Source organism: Macrotis lagotis, chromosome 2 (genome assembly GCF_037893015.1).
Source record: "Macrotis lagotis isolate mMagLag1 chromosome 2, bilby.v1.9.chrom.fasta, whole genome shotgun sequence".
NCBI classification, from domain to species: Eukaryota; Metazoa; Chordata; class Mammalia; order Peramelemorphia; family Peramelidae; genus Macrotis; species Macrotis lagotis.
This window is the reverse complement of record NC_133659.1, coordinates 222,207,189-222,230,550: the sequence shown is the minus strand read 5'-3', so window position 1 is coordinate 222,230,550 and position 23,362 is coordinate 222,207,189. Positions and strand designations below refer to the sequence as shown.

Below are 23,362 nucleotides of genomic sequence, written 5' to 3'. Positions count from 1 at the left end.
GCTCTGCTAAGTCACCAGTCTCATTTTTTTCATCCAGAGTCATCTAGATCCAGTGGCCAGATAGAATCATGGATTCAAGGCAGTCAGAGTTGAATGACTTGCTCAAGGTCACACAGCTAGTAAGTTACTGTCTGAAGCTGAATTTGAACTCAAGTTCTTCTGGCTCCAAGGCCAGTGCTCTATCCGCTGAGCCTAATTTTAACTTGAAAAGTTACCATCATTTTCACCCCAATAATTATCCTTTGTAATATAAAGTGAAAACTCCCTACAACACATCTGACAGCACATGAAATACCTTATACTCATAATGCCCTACTAATGCAAAAAAGGAAGAGGTTTTCCTCTTTGGAACCAAGTTTGGTTAATCTATCAATTATTGATTTGCTTTTTTGTTTTTCCCACTTGTACTATTGCAATTGTGCTTAGTTTTCTGGTGCTACTTACCAAAGTAAGCACAAATTCATGTTTTTCTATACTTTCCCATGATCACTAAGTCCTCTATTGTTTTTAAGCAGTGCTTAATAAATGCTTATTGATTTGATTCTTGCAGCACCTATTCCATTACGTTCATGAGACACAATTTAGCTGTTCATCAGTCACAATTTAGCTATTCATCAATTGGTGGGCATCTACTTTTGTTTTTTTTTTGTTATTAAAAAAAATTGCTGCCATTAGTATTTTGGTGTATATGTGTATCACACTACCTTAATAATGTGCCAAACAGATCTTTTATCTTCAGAACAAGCCTTTCAGGTAGGTACTATGGGATCTTGGGATCTTCATTTTATAGATGAAGAAACTGAAACTCAGGGAATTCATGACTAGCCCATCAACATCGTTAGAGGATGAAGCAGATATATTATCTTCTTAATGTTAGACAACAGAATACTCATCAGAGACCAAGGACATATTAAGAAAGACATTTTGGCTCTGTGTAAATATCCAATAGTGTTTATTAAGAAAGTGTAAACAACCAGCACCCTTCACAAGTTCCACAGAGATGGGATGCTCCCTATACCTACCTGTTCTCCCTGACCCTCACAGTTTTAAACAATTTATGGCAAGAGTAAGTATGGCCAAAAAGTAGAGACACATTGAACAGAAGACCAACACAAGAATTTTTTAAAAAGTATCAGAAAAAAAGGAAGCTATAACTTTGACCCAGAGTTCACTCCAACTGGATACTTTCTTATGAAATCTCCATTACTTGGCAGTGAGGAAAGTGGTGGTATAGTCTTCAGCTATTATGATTACCATGTAGCAAGGAAGATTTTCAGCAGAATAGCAAGACATTTAAAGATAATTTTATACACAGACACATGTACATACATACCACACTCATACAGATACACATACACACACATGGCAAAACTGCTAGAGCTCTCTTGTTCTAGAGGTATTAACTCAGTAGTTGGCAAGTGGCTCTGTCTGGCTGGGCTTCAGTAGTATTCAGGGCCACAAAGCAGAGAGTCAGTGTTTCTGGAAGCACCTTTTGCAACCTGCTCGAGAGCACCATAGAAATCCAAATCCAAATGAGCAGGCAAAAGCTAGAGGAAATATGGGGAAGAAAACAACAGAGCAGTGGGCTACATTCCTTCAAATGTCAGTCACTGCCTTCCAAAAGAAGTCAAGATCTACCCAGTTTCAAATGAACTAGAAATTATAGTAGCTCATGTCAAAACCCTGTGGAGAGACTTCTCTGTTCTCAGACTAATGGACCTTAAAGCCCAAAGGCAATCTGGAACTCTATACAACTTCCCTACCCTATCTATTCAGGAATCTTTAGTCTGCAGTGTGACTCAGATTCGAGATATCAGTGCAAAATATAAAGGAAGCATCTGCTGGATCTTCCAGAATGGATTCCCTGGAAGGAAATCAACCAAAGACTTCTCTCCCCAGTTTAAATGGGTTTATATAATCAAACATGATACCTTCCTCTCCAAAACCTTTTGATCATTAAGAAGTGAAGTCAGGCACCTCTTTACAAGGCCTAAAGGACTCTTTTTTCTGCTTAATGAGCTCTTGACAATATTCCACCTCAAACAGTATGCAACTGAAAGCTTTTAAATTGCTAAGAGTACACTCTCAGATGGAGCCAGAAAGGGACTGATTGATTTGTTTAAGCCACACTTAAATTGGCTAAGGGGCCTGGAAACTCACTAACCATAAGCCTGCCTAGGTATAAGCTCTGGGGAGAACTCATACACTGTGTCGGAAAGATGAGTGTAGCTCAAAAAAGCCAAATTTCCTAACCACCATCACCACCTTACCAAATTCCCTTTTCCCTAAGCCAGGAAGGCCCGACAATGTGGTCTTGGATCCACCTTCTCTCAAAAGGTCTAAAGATAGAGTCTTTGATTTCTAGAGAGGGCCAGAGCTCTTTCTGGTGCTAAGGCACCTATGTCACTCATAATAATCCTGATCAGCCTAACTAGCAGCCCAATTCTTTAAAAATTCCATGGGGGGAAACATAGATATAAGGCATGTTTGAAATATGAAACCAGTTCTACTAGAGGTAAACAAACAATAATAGTGGAAAGGCAGGTTTTGAGAAGGGATCAAATCTGCTCACTCAGAATAGGAAGGTTCAGCACTGATCAGAAACTTCCTAGTTTAAGTTCTTCCTGAATAATCTGGAAGCAATAAACAGGGCATTTCCTAAACAACTAAAATAATTTCTCCTTTCCTGTTGCTGATCAAAAAAACCTAAGATGAACACTGGTGCTTTCTGTTTCCAACTTGGATACTGGACATTCCAGTGGTCTGCTTGGTTAGTGTAGGAATTGGTTTGGAGGTGGTGAGAATTCCTCCAGAGGACGGATGCAAACACAAAAAACAGGAATGATAACTATTAAACACAAGAGTAAAAATTATACTTTGGAAGACCCCAGAAGGGATCATGAGCATGTGTGATAACACAAGTTAAGGAAGCCAAAAGACAGTCAAAGGCAGACTTGTGTAGAGTACTTCTCAAGACAAAGAAGACCAGGGACTATGCCCCAGCCTCGAGTGCTGGCCATTCATGCATTTAAGAAGGCAAAGGCAGAGAGTTCTGGGCTAGGAGTCTCCTGGGTGGGAGCTTCTCTGGATGACATCCATGGAGCCTCTGAACCTGCTGTTGGCTGGAGCAGCTCTTCTTTAGCAGCCTCAGTCACAATCACACCTGTGTGAGCCACCAACTCCATGCCAACAAACAAAGAGCAAGTGCTAGTCGAGGGGGTGGAAAGGCTGCTCCCTGGGTTGGGGTTGGGCTTCAGTCTGCCACGTGTAGTATTAGTGCCTGAGACGTCCTGGCTAGATCCAGGCTGCTTACTTGAACCTATCAGTCTAATTTCAGCCTCCTCCATGGCTCCATCAGGGGCCATGTCTCCCAAGGCTGAGGTCGGAGTCAGTTCCTGGTGGGATGGGGATGCTGGGGCTGTGCTGCTGCTGGGCAGGGAAGAGGAGGAACTCACTGGCTGAAGGAATGACTCCCCTCCGGCAAATGGAGCAACATCTGTCAAAAGGTCAGTCGGACAGAGAGACGGGCGAGCTGCCCCAGGACTGGCCTGTGGCAGGGGTCTTTTGTGGGTGGGGTGGTTTCGGCACAGGGCCTCAAAGTGTCTCAAGATCTGGGAGGGGAGAGAAGGCAGTTCTCTAAGGTTTAAATAATGATGGCTCCAAGGAGGGTAGAATAAACAGGTTAATCATGCCCCACAACCAGATGGATGTTTCTATTTCCCACAATCATCACTGCCACCCCCGGGTGCTTTGATTAGAGGGCAGGGTTAGCAGATTTAACCAATAATAACAATCATAATAACAAATTCCTTTTCACTCATTCCTTTAAACAACAAAAGCAAGACAGATCCCTCAGACAGATGAACATGAGAGCAGGGTGGTTCCTTTGCCTGGTACGGGAACCATAAAGACAGGGTCCCTCAGAGAAGAAGCTTTCCTACTGCTGAGCCCCATAGCCATCTTCCAGCCATAAGCAGAACTAAATTGGGGTGCTACTCACCTTGGTTGCCTTGTTGGTCACAGGGCCAGGGCTGCCCTTGCTAAGCTGCAGTAGCTTTGGTTGGATGATAAAGAAGATATGGTCCTGAGAAAGCAGATCTGAGCACATGAGGGAGAAGATGGCACACATGGCTCTCTGAGAAGAGAGAGAGAAGGTCAGCCCACAGCTCCCAATCTTCTCAAATAAGGAGAGTTAGCTCCTAGAGCTTCTCTCCTGTCCCCTCCTCTGGGAGGCTGAGCATTCTCAGTGCCAACCTTATTTCCTACTTGCCTAGCTCCCTTCCCAGCTTGCCTTCTCCCACCTAAGTCCTATCCTATCCCATTCATTTAATCTCTTAAATCTCAGAGCTTGCCAAATGGTAATGAGATAAAGAAGGTTCCAGAAGGGGTCACTGGACAAATCTCCAACTCCTAAAGTTCTCTCCAACTGCTTAGTTTTTTGTGGGGGTTTTGGTGGCAAGAGAATGACAGAGTTAAGAACAAACAGGAATATTCAGCAAAGACTAAGGCCATCAAAATTATAAGGACTCTGATTAGGAAAGGAGCAGGAGACAGTCAGGGTCAAAAGTACCCAGGAGGGAACATATGGGCAGCCAGCAAATGACAACCAGGTGGCACAGTGGATAAAGTACTAAGCTTAGACTTAAGAAGACCTGGGTTCAAATCCAGCCTCAGACACAGTTACCATAACCTCTGCCTGCCTCAGTTTCCTCATTTGTAAAATGGGGAATCATAATAGAACCCATAATAGAACAGGGTTATTATGGGGATGAGACAATATTTGTAAAGCACTTAGTGCATATCCTGGCCCACATCAGGCACTCAACATATTCCTATTCCCTTCTTCTCTTCTCTACCTCCCCCTCCCGCCCATCCCTCTCACCATCTGAACAGATTCACTGGGTCTTCCAAGTTCCCGGTTTAGGAGTTCCAGGACTGCTTCACAGTTGAGCAGCCCACACCTAAAGAAGAATTAATGGTGAGTTGAAAAAGGAGGCTCAGGGGTGCGAGGTGAGGTGGAGAGACAGAGCAAGAAGGGGGACCCAGAGAAAGACAGACTGGGCCTGGTAAAAGCTAGCACAGAGAGGCAATGTGATTGTGGCTCTGACACTGGCCTCTTAAGAACTTTCAAGCCTCATGGGCATGAGACATTGCCAAGGGAAAGAAAGTGGAATATTTAACACAGGCAGGTACAGGGATGGAAGGAGAAAGTTGTGCTTCATCCAGGATGATGGAGCTCAGCTCAGGCTGGGGTTCTAAATGGTTTTATGCTTTCAAAGGGACAGGATTATTTCCCCCCTATTTCCTTGCCATCTCCCTCCAAGAATTAGACAGATCCCCAGTGCAAAAGAACAGAATAAAGGGAAATAGTAGCAACGAGTGGAGAGATGTGAATGGCTTACTCTTTGATGAAGTGCTGCACCTCCTCTCGAGTAAGAAAGACCCGGGGTCCCTGGGTCACAGTGCTCACAAGGCTCATCTCTTGGAGACAGTCACTCAGTTGCACAGCCTCAACCCTGTCAGATAGCACAGCTGCATAGAAACTTTTCCCCAGAAGAGAAAAAATGTGAGTATGAAAAGGTTGGGGACTTTATAGGACCTAGGACACTAAAAGAGAAAGGCTGCAGAATCCCAACTCATTCCCTTATCATCATCGGGTGACCTTAGAGGGCACTTGGTTACATGGCCTCATCTTTAAATTTTGACCTTTACTCCCTAACTCAACTGGGGATACCTGGGATGTGATCTAAGCAAAATAAAATCAAGACAGAGGGGGAAATGAGGGCAAACACATGGTCAATAAGTTGATAGCTTTTTTAGAAGTATGGCCTGCAGTCAGGCTGGGGTAGTCACTGGAGAGAAACAATAATGGGTAGAAAGGGGAGTCTAGGCAAGAGTTTGAAAGGGATTGTCTTCTCTTTCTCAGTCTTATTCTCCTCCTTTAATGGTCAAGTTTTGAAGAGGTGGAACTAAATCCAACATTCAGTTTTAGGTTCCAGAAGAATCCCAATGTCAGTGGAAGAAAAGTTGGTTAAAAAGAAAAGGTACACGCTGGGTAGATTTCCTTTTTTTTTTTTTAATGTTGGGAGACATTCTTTTTATTATTGCTGTTGCCATTACTATTGTCTTTTTCTTCCTAAAGATTCATACACATACACTAACATGGACATTCCCATCCCTCCAACTCTCAAAATAAAAGCCCTCCTTTTGTGACAAATTAGTATCGTCAAACAAAACAACATAATGCCCATGTCTGAAAATGGATGCTTTTTTCTTTCCTATAGTCTGCCATCCCTTTAGTGGGAAAAAGAGAGATGTGCCTCTGCAGGTGGATTTCAAAAGAAACAAGTAAAATGAAAGTAATTTCAACCACCAATCCCTACCTAGGAATTAAAGAGAAACCTGACAAAGACTGTCCTAGTATCCCTCCTGTTTCAGTAGCTCAGCCTGTCAACTTCCCAGATCCTTAGCGATGGCTCACCTTTCTGTTATGTCACCCATCTCCCGGCTGGTTCCTGAGTGGCTGTCGCTGTCGGATTTACTGCCAGAATTGGAGGCTCTGCTGAGTTCCCCATTCTCCTGAGATGAGTTCTGGGAGCTGGGGTCACTGTCCATCTCCTCCCAGCCGCCCCCCGCCTGCCCAGGCTGGTGCCTCACTGTAGAAATGGGGATGTCAGATAAGCCCCACAAAGAGCCTCAGTCCTTCCCAAGTCACCCGCTCCTCAGCTCTATGGGGACTCCATCCATCGGAGACTCCACGGGAGTGGCCATTAAGGGCAGAGCCCCTGAGGAGAAGGGTCTGTGTGGATCTGCTGGATTCAAGTCAATTCAATACAACAAAGATTTATTAAAGCATCTGTTGTATACAGGGCATCGTGCTAGGCAAAGAGTGTGGCAGCCGGCTTTGCTCAGAGGTCTAAAAATGCCAACAGACCAAAGAAGATGTGTGGCTCAAAAGGAGAAAGGGCAGAGGACAGCTCCAAAGCTAGGCCCTGAAGTCTAGGTGCTCACTGAGTCCCTAGGCAGCCTGACACATCACTGATCTTCTACAAGTGGGGCTAATGATAGAAACCTCTACAGAAAACTGTTAAAAGGAGAGAACTGGGAAGGTTTTTACAAATATATTCTAAAGAGCTAAGTAATGAAAACAGCTGAGATGCAAAAGGAGAGGCAGAACATGGGGAAAATCCGACTAAGATCCTCTGAGATAGGGGGTTGCCCAGAGCTCCTCATTCTCTAACCTACAGGATTGGTCATAGCCAGGCCAAGATAACAGGAAGCTCAGGTAGAAGATTCTACTTTTTCACCTTCTACCACTTTGTTTCTTTACTCTCTACCCTTACCCCGTAGAGCAATCTATGCTGTGGCTGGGAAAGTTCTGTGTCTGAGCCTATGGTCTTCTGGTCCCAGGAAAGAAGAAAAATCTACCTGATCACAAAAACTGGGAACTGACCCTAGATTTTCTTCCTTGGAGATGCTGTTCTTCCTAAAGCTGCTCATGATGGGTGACAAGAAAATCAAACAGGAAGACAAGAGAAGTCTCTGTGGGGTCATACCTCTGACACTCTGGGTGGGCCCAGGTGGTGGTTTCCTAAGAGCAAAGTGACCTTGGCCAGCAGAGGGCGCTACGACAGGTTGGTAGGTATCCTCCCTCAGCACCTGGCTCTGGAGAGTGGGACTCTCATGTCCAGGAAGCACAGCATTAGCCACCACCTCAGCAGCCTTCTGGATGGTGCTGAGAAGGGCTTCACCAGCAAAGCCTGTGCCAGAGGAGAGAAGAGATTATTAAACCCAGTCCTAGGTCTCCAGAGAGGGGGAAGGAACAGAAGGGGTTATCTGGCCCTAATGTGATCTGCTCTTTGCTTTTGGAGCTCTGAGGATGAAGGCACACAGCAGGAGAGGTGGAGCAACGAGTGGAGAGAAGATGTGATTGGCTTACTCTTTGATGAATCCCACCACCTGGCATACCCAGACTTTAGTCCCATCTGACCACAAGGACTGGGTACTCTCATACCTCTAGGGAGTATATTCTTGTGCTCCCTACAAAATTTAATCCCTAAATCAGGACTCAGAAGTACGTATTAAGTTCTCTAAAAAAACATACACAGAGACACACAGATACACACAGGGCCTAGAAGTGAGAACACTAACTTTCAACATCTGCTCTGCTTCAAATTAAAGATGTCAACATTCTATAGTCCTAAAAAGAAATGTGAAACTGGGGAGGGGGAGGGGAGAACAGAGTACAATTTCAATTGTCTCAGATTTTATTTACTGGAAGTCAAAACTCAAGTTTCCTCCTTTAGGGCCAATTGAGGGCCGAGTTCTTCACTTTCTGGAATTTAGGTCAAGGGTGCCCAATGAATAGGGGCTCAGATCCCAAGTCTGACTTTAAAGCCTGGGACCAGCATTGCTAAATTCTCATGCTCAAAGTCCTTAGCTTTTACTCTATGAACCCAGTTTCAGGAAAACTAAGATATCCCAGCCTTTTTTTTTTTAAACACTATTTTCATATAACACTTATAAAAAAATTCTTTTCAACTTTATTTCCTTTGATAAGCTTTCCAGAAGACCCTCTAGCAGTCCAACTCATGCCATCCTCAGCAGATGCAATAAGAGAAGGCCCTGAGGTAAGAAAAATGGTGACCCTCAGAGAATACTCACCAGAGCTCCCCCTGTCCTTGGTATAGCCAAAACCTTGGAGGGTGCTATAAGAACCGGACTGGGATCCCATACCTAGGGAGAAAGAAAAATGCTTTGGAGGTGGAAGTGAGGCTGGTTTCCCTAAGGAGCAATTCTACATTCATTGGGCAGAGAAGATCAAGGGGAAAGGATACAAAGAGAGGTCAAGTTTTTCTCCATTTCTGACCCAGCAAGTACTGACTTAAAAAGGTCCAGTAATGAAAGGGACTGGAAACTGAATCAAAGAGGAAGAGAAGAAGGAAGTATCTACATTACCTGTTGAAGAAAGGGACCTAGGAGACTGGGTGGAAGGCAATGGCAACAAGGTATCAGAAAACAAGGCACTTGCCAAGTCCTAGAAGAGGGATAGAACATATGTTAGTGTCCCCTGCTGCTTTGATCCTGCCCTCTGCTCTCAGCTGTCCTCAGGGGGCTCTATTATGGCTCTAGGTCCCAGTAGGATGCCAAAAGGGCCTGACTAAACAATCAATAAGGATAAGACACTCTCTCCCTGAGGCCCAGCCTAGTTAGCAGCAGCAAGTGGACCCTCAAGCACACTCACATTCTTTGGGTGAGCAAGAAAAGGAAAATGGGAGACCAATTCCCTGGCATGAGCCCTGCCCTAATCCTCTCCAAACTCAGAGTGCCCTATAGGGAGGCATCCCTTCATATAATGAAACCTAATCCAGGGTAGATCTCCTTGTTCAAGAGTGCTTAGATTTAACACTAGCTTACCTGGGCAGCCATCCGGACCTTCTGATACAAGCTGTTTCCATGAAGAGGATCTGGGAGGCCACCAAATACTGCAAAATAATGAGGATTTAGGGATTAGGGAGAAAAACATCTGAGGCTCTGAACTCAGATACCTTTTACTCCAAATGTACGGAATGATTTCTTCATTCCAGTCCATTTAGAAATGGCTCTCCATACATGAGCACTACTCCAAAAAGAGCTACTTCCCATTTCCCTCAGGGGCTTCCCCAGAGTCATTGCCTCTTGGTCACTCTGTTCCCTTTTCTAGGACTTCTTCCCTTCAATCATGTGGATGTCTTTCTGAGGAAGCCTCCGGGGAGATTTTTCTTAAAGTCTCTCTATCTTGCCTAAAAATGCCACTTTTCTATTAACATCATGAAGAAGGGATCAAAAGGGAATGAGCTGCCAATGATGAAAGACAGATGTAAGAGACATGAAAGGATGGACCCCAGGCCTGGAAAGGTTGCAAAATTTTGCAGTGAAAGAATTTGTGAACTTTATTGTTCAGGGGGTTTTGGAAAACAGAGAGCTATCTATGACTAGTTGAAATGAGATCCTAATCAAAGGCAGAGACCAAGTAACATTTTGCAGGCCCTTATCATTCCACTTCTTCACTAATAGTGCAGCTGGCTAGAGAGGTCAGCAGCAATGATACCTATTCCTGGGACATTCCACTGATTAAGAGTCTTTAAAATTGCTTCAGGGAGATATTTTCCTATAACTTCTGTCAAAACTTTTCATGCCCCTCTTTCTATGAGGACAAGCAGAAATTTAACTAACTGGGTAACTAAAGACTGATATAACCAAGATCAGGAGCCAAGAATTGATGGCGCAATTCCAGAACCACCTGTTTCTTTGATTCAAAACAAATGTTAGCTGATCTCTTTCCCCAGCTCCTGAGTGGGCTTCTCCTTATCAGTAATTATCCTTGAAGAGTCCTTCAAAGGTCAAGAGAGTCATTCAATTTCCCCCTTCAAATGACTCAGGGGAAGAATCCCCCAGAAAAGTCAGGCCAAGGACCTGAGACTCATGCCCCAAGATGAAGTTCAGACCTTCTCTATACTGAAAACCAAACTTTTATAGTCTTCCCTACCACCCTAGGACCTAAACTTCTGTGAAAAGTCATTAACTGTTAGTCCAAATTCTAAAGTAAAACTGATTGGAAAAGGAAGCTGAATATGCTAAATGAAACCTCAACTCTTTTCTCTATAATCCCCCAATATGGAGTAGTGCTAAAATTCCCAGATACCTGCAGCTTCCTGGATGAAGGAAGAATTGCGTTTGAGTGCAAGAAGAAAGGATGTAGAGCCATGGCTACACATGTAGAGTAAGATTTTCAATGCCTGGGAAGAGAGAAGATACCAAGTGAAAAAACCACAGTGGGCTGCAACACCGACACAGTGACACATATCCAAGACCTGGGAAAGTCCCTGTGCTGCCCTACCATACACACATTCTGACCCGGCATCCCCTCCACTATCCTCTTTCTTCTCCTTGGCCATTCTGGAAACTGGCTCCTGTCTAAACTCTGGCCTGGCTTGTCTAACTCAACCTAGGGAAGCCCTGGGAACCAAGCTAGGGTCCCCACCCTTCCTCTCTCCTGCTTACCTTGAGTTTAACATGGCAGGAGTTGCTCTGTAAGCGGTTCAGGAGGTACTCCAACAGACACTGGCTGCTTCCCACTGACTCATGGGAAATTTCTGGGAGACAATCATGTTAGGGAAAGGATAGACTGCAGAGTGTACTGAAGGGGAGGGGAAAATTGAGCCTTCTGACCACAATGTCCTACATTTTACCATAATTGTTCATTTTGAGGAAAAACTATTATGACTTTGGCTTATCTAAAAAAATAGCAAGCAGGCTTCTTCTGTCTTCCCAGTTACATTACCCAACCACTTTAGTTTGCCTTTTAAGTAATCCAATAATCCCTGATAGGTAATCCCATCAAAAGTCACAGATCTTTCATGGTCTGTCCTAAAACCTGTTTTTCTTGCCCTTTTGGGAAAAGGATACTAGCAATCTCTTCAAACAGGTAACCAGGGCAAGGGACATCATCATCAGAAGTTCCTTTCATCAGAATTGGGAGCTAGATGAGAAGAGAAACCCCCTCCATTGGTAATCTTTTCCCACAGGGATATTACTATATTTATGCATGTTCCTTAGGTATAATTCCTTCCATGCATGAATGGTCTTCTCATCTAAGAATGCAGCTTGGATACTGGTTCTTTAAGGTTAAAGAGACTTAACTTTAAGGTACCATCATATATTTATTGATTTAGCAAAAATGAGTGACAATAACAAAGTCCAATATTGGCTGTGCTATAATAGAAATGTGTTATAATGAAAATATTTACTTACATGCACACATTTTTGGTGGTACCCAAAAATAAATGGTTTCAATTTTTCTAAAGAAAATGTGGTAATATGTCACAAAATATAAACAAAAAAATCTTATATTCTTATCCTTTATCCTGGTAAATCTGTTTTGTAGAATAGACTCCAAGGAAATCATCCAAAGAAGGGAGGAAAAATCTGTTCAAAAATGTTCAGTGTTCAGAGTACTATTTACAATAGTAAAGATTGTCCAGGAATAGTGTAATGGCAGAACACATAATTGGCACTTGAATAATCTTAACTTTAAAATGACAAGGATATTAAGTATAACAGATCATGGAAATGCTCACATGAAATGCTACCTGAAAAAAAAGAAACACTAGCTAGGATGTACAACTATGTAAAGGCAATTTTGCATATTATCAAAGATTTACAGAGAATGAGGTAAACAATCTAAGGCTGAGTCATTATTAGGAATGTAAAAGGGATACCTCAAAAGATGATAAGGAAGACAGAAGCTTGCTGGCTCACTCTGACCCTCATCTACATTATATCAAGATAGATCTCAGTTTGCAACAGTAAAATCATCACTTGGTTTAGTTTCTTAGATCTTTCAACACCCTCCTACACTTCCTGACCTAAAGCCTAAATCAGTTTTGAAGACTGGTAGTTCAATGATATCATTAGGCATACTGGTCTTGACAGGCAATGAAATGATGTAGAGTTAAACCCTTGACATTAACTCAGAGTTATAATCCTACTGCAGAAATCACAACATCATTTCCTTTTAGAAATTATTATGACACTTTGTACAGGTGGGTAATATGAACTTCAAAACAGTTGTAAAAATTCAAAAGAACTTTTACATAATTTTGGCAAAAAGTCTGGTTGGTGACCACAGGAACCAAGGACTGAAAAGTAGAAGAGTCGGATTCCACTGTATGTGTGATTTGGGGGTGTGTGTGGGGGAATGTGGAGAAATTGGGGGGGGAGGGGATGGAGAAGAGAAAGGAGAGTGAAGAGAAGTTTTATTAGAAAATTAGACCTCTATCCCTATTTTATAACAATGTGTTGCAATCATCCCTTCTTTATCAATAGAAAGGGAATTCCAAGAGTTATCAACCAGACAAATAAGAGCCCACGGTTAGATACAAATTAAGCACAGGGTGAGTCTAAATGACCACTTTGGGGAGGTTCCAGATAGGTTTCTTTCTTACTCAAGCAAGGGGTTCTTAATAGCCCAAGGTCCATGAACTTTAAAACAAATTGATAATATTTTTAGATATATTCAACATAATCAGGAGAGAGGGATCACACTGTTTAGAAAAGCTTCTTAACCTTTGGTGGCCTGGTAACCTGGCTTCCTTCTAATCTAAGTTAACATTCTGCCTTTTCTGGTTTTATTTTTTAGATTTTTTTTTCTTCAAGGCAATGGGGTTAAGTAGCTTGCCTAAGGCCACACGGCTAGGTAATTAGGGTCTAAGGTCGTATTTGAACCCAGGTACTCCTGACTCCAAGGCCGGTTCTCTATCCACTGCGCCACCTAGCCGCCCCCATTCTGCCTTTCCTGGAAGAAACCTTTCCAAGTCCCCTTAAACGATAGCGCCTCCCCTCTGAGATTACCACTAATTTATTCTGTATATAATTTGTTTGCCTATGGATGTTGTTTCTTCCTCATCTGATTTGAGTTTCTGGAGGGCAGGAGCTGCTTTTGCCTATCTTTGTATCCCCGGTACTTAACAAAGTACTCTGCACACGGCAGGCACAGTAATAAGTATTTATTGACTTGGTAAAATCTATGGGCTTTTTTTTTTCTCAGAGTAATGTCTACTCTAAACTCATCTTTTAAGAATAATGCCTTTAAATACCAAAAAAAAAAATGGGATTATAAAGGAAAGTAATGTTATCGGAATAGTTACCGGCATATTTTAGAAAGCAAAGCAAGTTCATGGATCCAGGGCTATTAAGAACCTTGAGAAAAGGAGTCTGGGTTGAGGTGAGGAAGAGGCTGACAAATGAGGAGGAATGAAGGGCTCAGAAGAGCGTTCCAGGCCTGGGTAAGGAAGCAGGGGGCGGCACGGAGGCTAGGACTGGGGCCCTGTGAGGAGATGGAGGAGGGCGAGCTGTGGCCGCGGCGAGGGGAGCGGATCCTCCTCAGGAGGATGGGAGGCCCCTGGCACGGGAGGGGCGCTGGGCACCAAAGACCACAGGGCCGGCACAGGCGGGCATCCCGGGCCTTCCGGCCCCATCCTCCCAGGAAACTGAGCCCCGGAGCGTCTGGGCACATGCAGGCGCAGCTGCGGCCGGGGAGGGCGGGGAACGGCGGTCACGGGAGGCCCGGGGCCCGGCCGGGGGTTCTCCCTGAGAACTGGAGGTCAGGCGAGCTCCGACCGGGCCAACCGGGCTCTGGCCGGAGGCGAGGGCGGCACAGAAGCCACAGTCCGGGCCTTTGGCCTTCGGGCCCGGCCAACGGGGCTCGGGTCCTGCCGGTACTCACTCGGTGTAGGAAGCTCAGCCGGTCCCGGAGCTGCGGAGCGGCCATGATCCCCAAAGCTCTTAGCAGCCGGCTCCCATTTCCGCCAATCAACGTGCCGGATTGGGTACCGTGGACCAATCGCTCGCGGCGGGGCGGTGTCCCGAGGACGTCCTTAATAAACAAATTGATCTCGGACCAATCCAAAGTCAGAGAATGGAAACAGACGAGAGATGCAAACCAATGGCATGACTCGGAGAGAAACGAACGAATCCGTCCGGGAAGCCGTTAGAGGTCTTGGCGGGAAGGGGAGGGCAAAATTACCATTACACCAATGAGAGGGCTCCCCTAAAGTTAAAAACAGGCATTCCACCCTATCTGCAGGGAACGGAAGCCGGAAGCAGGCGGACCCAAGATGGCAGTATCCGGGTGGGAAAGGACGAGCGGCTCATGTCGGGGCCCGGAGCTGTGTGGACCCGAGTGCGAAGCCGAATACAGAGTTTCCCGGAGAGACTGGCGACCTGCGGGGTGGAGGTGAGGGGCTCCCTTCGGGGATTCCGCCCGGCACCGCGGAGGCGGCGTTTCGGGGCACTTTGCAGATCTGTCTCTTTCCCGCCTTTCTAGGCCACGGCGTATGGGAAGTGCGTCCAGGCCGCCACGGCCCCCGGCGGGGACCTGAGAAAGAACCAATGCGCCAAGGAGTTCGAGGCCCTGCGGAACTGCTTCATGGCGGCTGTACGTGCGGCCGCCGGGTCGAGTGGCGGCGTCCCCTCCCTCCCTTCCCGCGCTGCCCGCCGGCCGCCGGGGGAGGGGCGGGCCGGGGGCTCAGCCCCTCCTTGTCAGGCCGACCCTGCCGAATTAGGCCCCTCACCCCACCCCCACCCCCACCCCGTTCCCCGGACCAATCCCCCCGCTTTGCACTCCGCTGCCCTGTAGTTGTCCCCCTTTCCGGAGCGGCCTGTTAGTAGACCATAGAGCACACCTTTTCTTCTTTTTTCTGCCCTTGACCTTCCCAGTGACCTGAACACAGCTAGTGCTCAGACTTGTGTGAGCTAGACGGCGCGGGGGATAGAACTCCGTCCCTGGAGTCAGGGGGACCCGAGTTCAAATCTGGCCTCGGGCACTTCATAATGACCTAGTTGTGTGGCCTTGGGCAAGTCGCTTGACCCCACTGCCTTGCAAAAACCTTTAAAAAAAAAAAAAAGGAAGGACTGGATTTCTTCGAGGAGATTAGCCTAAAGCTTCTTGGAATCACAGATCTGGATTCACAGAACTCTCCTATTTTCATAAGTGGCTGAAACCTAAGGAGGTTGAACGAATTGACAAAATTCCCTTAGTAGTAAACAGGGATGAGCACCTCTGGGTGCTTCCAAGGGACCTTGCCAATTCGTCATACAGGAGTTCTCCCCGAGAACTGAGATCAGACTCTAAGCGGGTGGCCTGGTAGCTTGTGCATGCAAACAAAGCTGTGTCCGGGGTGGGGACCGTGCTGCTCCAGCAATGAGTCCAAAAAAAAAGCCTAGTCTGGGATTTAGTAAAAAAGAGTGATTTCTTACTACTAGATAATGCTCAACTCAGTTTCCAGAGTGAATAAACAAATAAGCCAGCATAGCAGTACCTAGGAGGGTAAGGTGGTGTTTTTTCCCCGGGTCTTAGAGACTGTTGCTTACAATACTTTAGAAATGCTTAAAACAGGAAATACTCCTAAGTGCCTATTGACCACCATTTAAAATATGAAATAATAACCTATACTCCTGTTGGATTCTCCCAGGAGACTGATTCTTAAAATATCAACACATATGCTATTTTGTAGGATTGCTGAATAGTAATGTTATGGTAACTCCTCACTGAGAAACTTTTTAAATTTCTGTGTGCTATTAAACACAAGCAAGATCTGCATTTTTAATTAAATGGAAGGTCTGGTGTCAATTACCTTTAAAAGAGTTGTGGATATACTGAGTCGTGGCCAGGTAATATTTAAATTATTAAAAGACTTGTAAAGAGTTGCTGTGGTTAAAAAAAAAAATCAAAACCTTATGGCCAGTTTCAAGTTGAGTCTCTCCAAATTTTAGCTTTCCTTTAGTAACAGATATATAAATCATCTCTATCCTGAAAATTTAGCCTTTATTGCCCTTCATTGTTAGGACCTGATTAGATGAAAGTTGACTATTGTACAAAGTGACTTTTGGCAGTTAAAGTCACATAAATTAGAATACTTTTAAACTATATAATTTTAACCGAACATAAAGGATATTTTCTTGAACACATGAATGATCAAAACACGAATGCTCTGCTGAAAGAGTTTATGTAGTTTCTATCCTTGCAGTTAAAAAAATCTGGATAACCTGGGTCCTTGCCAGAGGTTATATACTGTACTGCTGAAGAGTTTAGTTTTTCTCTCATTGAGTAAATCTATTCTTCATGGGTTTCTTTTTCATTTTAGAGATTACTCAGGTTTCTTTTTTCCCCCAGAGGGACTGGCTATTTTTTTCTCTGTTTTATTTCTCTTTTCTGAAAACAGTTTCACTATTTTGGGTTAGCAACTTTTTGGTGGTAGGTAAAGAAGGAAGAGAAAGAACATCATTCTAATTACTTAGTACTGGAAAAGGCTTGGTGAAAAAGGGCAAGTTAAACCCAACACTACGTTAAAGGCCTCTCTATTGTCTATGCTCAAACAAAAGTCAACTGTTGCACCTGGCTACCTAGGAGGCTTCACTTAAGTAATTATTTTACTTTATTCATCCTGGGAACTCTATATTGAAAAAATTTTGTTCAGAAATAAATTATTTAACCTATTTCCATCAACCAGAAAAGCTTAACATTAAATATTCTATCCTTACTGGGCACTACCCTAGGTAGTGGTATACTTTAATGTTTTCTTAGTGTGAATCACTCATCCATTCATTTTTAACAGATTTCCCTTAGGACCAAAGGTATATGATTGAGGTTAGAAGGTATAGGCTGTAGGGGCAACTAGGTGGCGTAGTGGATAAAGCACCGGCCCTGGAGTCAGGACTACCTGGGTTCAAATCCGGTCTCAGACACTTAATAATTACCTAGCTGCGTGGCCTTGGGCAAGCCACTTAACTCCATTTGCCTTGCAAAAACCTAAAAAAAAAAGGTATAGGCAGTAGATAGACAATAGACTAGGCCTTTCCAAAATGCACCCACAGGCTGCAAGCAATTTTGTGCAGCCCTCTGGATTTACTAAATGCTTTAGTAAAGGAAGGGAAGCTATCACAGAGCTCTCACTAAGATAGCAAATCAAAATATATTGTCTATTGTTTAAATAAAAACTTTTAAAAGTAGGGTTGGGTGATCTTGCTGTAGACCAAAACTGATAAGAATATGATAAACATGGGGCAGCTAAGTGGTGCAGTGGATAGAGCACCAACCCTGGAGTCAGGAGTACCTGAGTTCAAATCCAGCTTCAGACACTTAATAATTACCTAGCAGTGAAGCCTTGGGCAAGTCACTTAACCCCATTGCCTTGCAAAAAAAAAAAGGAATATGATAAACATGGCTTGGACCCCATAATCAACCTAGGGGCTATATACAACTTGATGAACAGATCCATTTATCTTCTTGTTATGGCAGCGTGGGCAAGTTGGCAAATTCTGCCTTTTCCCAACAATGCTTTGGTTTTCTATATTTTCATAACACTATCATGTTTAATAATAAACCAATCCATTGATACCAAATACTTTTTATCATTTCAGGCCAAGAAAACCTTGAACTGAAGCATTAGGATGGACTTTGAATCACTGGAATTTACCTTCCACTCTTGTGTTGCCCGTCAGTATGAAGTCAGATTTTAACAGCACCGAGGCAGCAGTGAATACCTGAAACTCTTAGAAATGAACAAAAGTGGTTTTTGTTATTTTAAGGATGTGTATCACACATTTATACATGATTGTATAGGCATACACAAAAGTAACAGAATTTAGCCAGGGTGATGGTAAAAGTTATTTTGCAAATTTTGGTTAAAGTGGAATCTAATCAAAAATAAAGATTGGGTTTAAGTTTATCTGTATTAAGTATAAACTGTGGCTTGACTTTTCTGAGACATAGTGCCATGTCCATAGGAAAAATTTTTTTTTTATATTTCTTTATTTTTGCCAATCTATTACAACAATTTTGTTATTAACCCCCCCCCCCCCCAGAAGATGAGAAGTGAGAGAGAAAAAAAAATACTTCAGTCTGTGTTCAGATTCCAATGGCTCTATCTCTGGGGTGAGTTGCTTTCTTTATCGAAAGTCAGTGATAGAGAAGTTGCTTCAATATTTTTCCCACAGTTGCTATTACTAGCTATATTTCCCTCCACTCTGATTTATTCTATTCTCTCTCTCCTTTCATCCTGGCCCTGTCCAAAGGTGTGTTGTATCAGAGTATACTCTCCCACAATCTTCCCCCTCTTCCCTCCTCCTGTGCCCCTTTATCCCATCCCTTTCTTCTCATTTTTTTCTAGGGTAAGATAGATTTCTATAACCTATTAAGTGTGTATGTTATTTCCTCTCAGAGCCAATTCTGCTGAGAATGAAGGCTCATTCCACCTTGCCTTCCCGTTCCACTTCATTGAAAAAGCTTTTTCTTGATTCTTATGTGAAATTTCTTAGCTGCTTCTTCATCTCCTTTCCCTTCCTCCCAGTACTTTCTTTATCACCCATTGACTCCTTTTTACTATATCATTATATTCTGCTCCTTATGTCCTGTCTTTATATATGCTCCTTCTAACAAACAGCTCTTATAAATGAGAAAGTTCATATGAATTATCAGTATCTTCTTCCCATGCAGGAATACAGACAATTCAATATCAATAAGTTCCTCATAGTTAGTCCTTCTCGTCCACCCCCTCTATGCATTCCCATAGAAAATTAAACAACCTTCAAGAAAAGTTTTGATAAGTTTCCCACTTATATGTAAGGTCTTGAAAAACAAAAATTAGCTTTAGTCCTATAAAATAAAATTTTTTTTATTATGTACTTAGATGTCAAACATGAACATTTCAACATACAAATGATTATATGTGAAATAGATTTACTTTTTAAAAGCATATTTAGTTTAACACAATAATAAATGAGCTGGGCAGTTTTTCCCTTTCTAAACTATCTTTGTATTTTAGAAGGGTTTTTTTTGATGATCGTTGCTACTTTTGCTGCTCATCAACTCTCACTCTCCCTGCCCATAATAGAAGCCCTATAAGAAATTGGTTTTGGAAAACTAGTTAACTGACCATGGCTGCAAATTTATATATCATTATATTGAGTTGATCGTCTATCTGCCAAATAGTAGAAAACATGATTTATCAGAAGTCTTATGAAGTCATGATTTATCATTGTATTAATCAGAGCTCTATAATCTTTCGGAGATGTTTTCCCTTATATTCTGGCCACTGTAAATCTTTCTGTTTCTGTTCACTTCCAACTATGAATTCTATTAAGAGGATTCTGACACTTTTTTGATAATACTATCTTTTTCACATAATTTATATAACCATTTGCCATTTTTTTGCAGTTGACCAACTAATAAGTGAACCCTAGAAGAAAATCTCCCCTATAAAATTACCCTCACTCCCACTTTTGCCTTATAAAAAAAAGTTATTTCTTTGCAATCTAAAGGCTTTTACCTCCAAGAAAGCTTCATAGCTTCATGAAACCTGACTTCCCTGTTCCAATTCATTCAGGAATGTTGAGGACTGACAGATGCTTTAAAAAGTAGGATAGACATGGAAGAATAGAAAACAACATCCCTATGTGGATGCCAGGGAAGAGACAGGCATTCTATACTTCCAACTGTATTCTTCAGAATCTAAACACTGTCTTGTTTCTCCCTGTGGTAAGAATGGTATTTGGCATAGACTAAAGTGGTTTTCCTTTGAGGTGGAAAGAAGGTATAGTGATAGTGCTGGACCTGGTGTCAGTAAGAGTTCAAATCTGTACCCAGATACTTGGCAAATCACTTCACTTCTCAGTTTGCTCAGCTATAAAATGGAGATAATATCTACAGCCCAGGATTGTCATGAGGATCAAATGTGATCATATTTGTAAAGAATTTAGTACCTAGCTTAATAAATGTGTGTTCCCTTCCTTGGAAGTGGTTGGTCTGGAGGACTCGAATAGAAAAGGCTCAGCTTACATGATTTCTGCACTGAAAAGAATGAGTTGAATTCCCTGTTCGGATTCCTTCTGACTAGTGCCACATTGAATGCTGAAGTGGAAGAGAATGGAGTATATCTGAATTAAGAATTTCATCCTTTTGTCCTACAAAGTTTTATTGCATTTTATGGTCCATAAGTGTTGCACATGCTAATGATATTAAAAGCATTTATATGACCCATTACAAATACCTCACTGGCTCTTCACTGCAACCCTAAAAACCAGATCTTCTGCTGGCCCAGTTCTTTAAATTGTGCCAACAAGCAGTTTCTCATCTCTATCATGAATCGCTGGATTGGCCCAAATTAGGCCTGGCATTTATCAACTTGCTTAGAATGAAATTCATGGCACCATTAGCAGATGGACAATGTGAGGAAAAGATGCTTTGGGCCTTGGGTGACTGAGTATGTGACCAAGTCCAGGAGTTGGGTGTAGCTAGGTTAGGCATCTGGGTAAGGAGGTGGCCTTCAGTGACTAGAACATTGAGAGGAAGAATAAAATGGTAAGGCTTTTGCTAATGAATACAGAAAAGCTGGATTCCCAGCATAAGAAAAAAATGAAAAACTCATTTGCACGGTCATCAATTGAGATATGAAACCACTTTTGGTTTTAAGGTTCATGCCTTCAAGGAGAGGATATTGAATTTAGTAACTTCTTAAATGCTGTGCTGATGAGTGTGAAGACCAACAGCATATAGGAAGCTTTAAGACATTAAAGCTAAGAAGGAAGACAAAAGTAGCCAAGATGTCCTTTAGTAAGAAAGCTGTATTACTAACTGCCAGGATGGTAATCTATTTCCACCCAAAGAGTTGAAGGAGGTTTTCGGCACCATGGAAATGGAGAGATTGCAAGAGAAATGGAAACTGCAAGTCAATAATTCATTAGAAAAATGGTTAATGAATGTGTAATTAATGACTTACTATGGAACTTCTTTCAACTTGAGTTCCATTGACTTAGGAAGTTTACTAAGGATTTTTAAGTATTAAATCAGAAGCCCCAAAGGGAGTTCCTCTTTGCCCCTTTTAGATAAGAATAGGAATTAGTTAAAAAAGGAGAATCCTGCATACTTGGATTCACAAACATGAATCCCCGCTGCATCCAGTTCCCCAGGGAGAATAACAAGGGAAGATTTCTGGTTAAAGTCCTAAAATTAATAACTGGGAAGCATATGTTCATCTGAATGGCATACTTTTAACTATGGGTATACCTTGCTCTTCCTCTCTCCCATCCCCCTAGCAGTTATGTGGTAAATAGGGCTGTCTATAGAAATGGACACTCAGAATGATGGAGGGAAGCACCATGGAGGGTGACAATATTCTTCAACTTTGGATGTGGCTCTTTAAATGAAATTAACAAGAAAACTGCTTTAGGAGAAATTAGTAAAATTTTATCAAAATATCTAGAATCATGACAGAAAGAGTTATGTCCTTTTCAAGTTGGGAAAATCTAAAACCCTTGGCACATTTGTTCAGAGCCATCCAAGACTGTACTAAGGACTGTTGGGATGAATCTTTTTTTCAGAGGAGCCATTGAACTTATTTTTGGAGACCTATTTCCATATAATTGGTTTCCTTTAATAATCTAATTTAATTTACACATTTGAAAACATTTTTCAGGTTTCACCAGATTGCCAAAAGGGTCCATGAGACAAAAAAAAAGATTAAGAACACTTATTAGGTTGTTTCCCTTGAGGGCTCATGAAGGGCCTATAGGTCATTTCACAGGAAAAGAGTGCAGCCAAATCTATAAAGGGCTATTGGTAGTCAGTTTAATGATGATGATAATAACATTTGTCCTTCATTCTTAAAGAAGACCATGACATCAAGGGAGGTGATGCTACACATGAATTGGATCCAGCCTCACTTTCTCCTCCAGAGATATCTGGGTCCAATGGCCAGACATGAATTGGAATGATTGTGGAGATAGCCCTGGATGGGAGGCAATCAGGGTTAAGTGACTTGCCCAAGGTCACACAAAACTAGTATCAAGTGTCTGGGGCTGGATTTGAACTCCATTCCTCCTGATTCTGAGGTCTGAGCTCTATCCACTGTGCCACCTAGCTGCCCCTAGTCAGGTTACTATTAGACCAAGGAACCCTCAATGGGTCCATAGGGATATCCTAGTTACCATTGGCAGAGAACAGGTTGAAAGGAAGAACAAAGGAAAGAGCACCTTTATTCAAGTAGTGGTGGGTGGGAAAAAAATATAAATCTGAATCTTTGGGTGGTTAATCCGAAGTGTCATTGAATATGGAGGGAATGAATCCTTAGGAGTCATAGTACCTTGTCTGTCTAGTATTTATGGTAGTTTTTATCTCATTATTGTGAATAGCTGATGGTTCAACATTATAATAGTCTAAGCAAAACAAAGCAATGGAATCAAATGGAAGCCCTTGGAATTGCCTGAACTATTCTACCATCCTACTGTTAACAATATGGAGGGGGCAGGGTAAGAAAGAGGATGGTGAAAGGTATTTTCTTCCTTGTAATGGAAACAGAGGCTAAGGTTATTCCTACTCCCCAAGTGTGACAGCTAGTTATTCTTACTCCCCTTAGTGGGAATGCTAAAGAAGGTGGATGTTATAGCAGCTTATTGGGAATTGAGTAAAACCATTACAATGATTAATGTGGCTATTCTTAATCTTGCTAATGTGGTGTTCCAGGGGGGTCTACACCCTTAGTGAGTGATATGGGTTTATTGAACTTACCAATGTCTTTAAAAAAATACTATGACTAAGATTGAGAGCAGTTTGCTTTTATGTGAGAATGACTTCAATCTTGCTTCTTATTCATGGTTATTTGACCCAAAAGAGTGGCACCTAGTATTAGGTCTGGAGTGAGGAAAAGTAATTTTCCCCAAATTCCAAGCTCATCTCAGATACTTAGTAGCTGTGTGATCCTGGGAAAATCATTTAAATGTTTGTCTCAGTTTCCCTCATCTAAAATGAGCAAAAGAAGGAAATGGC

The 23,362-nt window shown here is 42.6% G+C and overlaps 2 protein-coding genes and 1 long non-coding RNA gene across 6 annotated transcripts; 2 read left to right on the top strand and 1 right to left on the bottom strand.

Annotated features, from left to right (window-relative positions):
- Positions 1-206: 206 nt before the first annotated feature.
- On the bottom strand, positions 207-14,995 carry TEPSIN (TEPSIN adaptor related protein complex 4 accessory protein). 4 transcript variants are annotated; one of them, XM_074224936.1, is made up of 13 exons: positions 14,267-14,995; positions 11,449-11,521; positions 11,044-11,135; positions 10,685-10,778; positions 9,418-9,485; positions 8,959-9,037; positions 8,665-8,736; positions 7,557-7,760; positions 6,482-6,656; positions 5,403-5,516; positions 4,883-4,961; positions 4,001-4,135; positions 207-3,611 (listed from the first exon to the last, which is right to left on the bottom strand). In XM_074224936.1, exons 1-13 carry the CDS (start codon positions 14,309-14,311, stop codon positions 3,021-3,023), a joined length of 1,821 nt encoding a protein of 606 aa, XP_074081037.1. In that variant the 5' UTR covers positions 14,312-14,995; the 3' UTR covers positions 207-3,020. The 4 variants fall into 4 exon arrangements, with proteins under 4 accessions (XP_074081037.1, XP_074081036.1, XP_074081038.1 ...); XM_074224935.1 differs by having other exon boundaries at positions 208-3,611; positions 5,403-5,543; positions 14,267-14,994; XM_074224937.1 differs by lacking the exon at positions 14,267-14,995 and having other exon boundaries at positions 208-3,611; positions 5,403-5,543; positions 11,449-13,939.
- Positions 3,287-11,824, top strand: LOC141514269 (uncharacterized). Its single transcript, XR_012475977.1, has 3 exons — positions 3,287-3,506; positions 4,894-4,978; positions 7,351-11,824. It is a non-coding gene; the product is annotated as an uncharacterized LOC141514269 (long non-coding RNA).
- On the top strand, positions 14,528-18,286 carry NDUFAF8 (NADH:ubiquinone oxidoreductase complex assembly factor 8). Its single transcript, XM_074224939.1, has 3 exons — positions 14,528-14,776; positions 14,867-14,977; positions 17,962-18,286. The coding sequence occupies exons 1-3, from the start codon at positions 14,693-14,695 to the stop codon at positions 17,980-17,982; spliced, it is 216 nt and encodes a 71-aa protein (XP_074081040.1). The 5' UTR covers positions 14,528-14,692; the 3' UTR covers positions 17,983-18,286.
- The last annotated feature ends 5,076 nt before the right edge of the window (positions 18,287-23,362 follow it).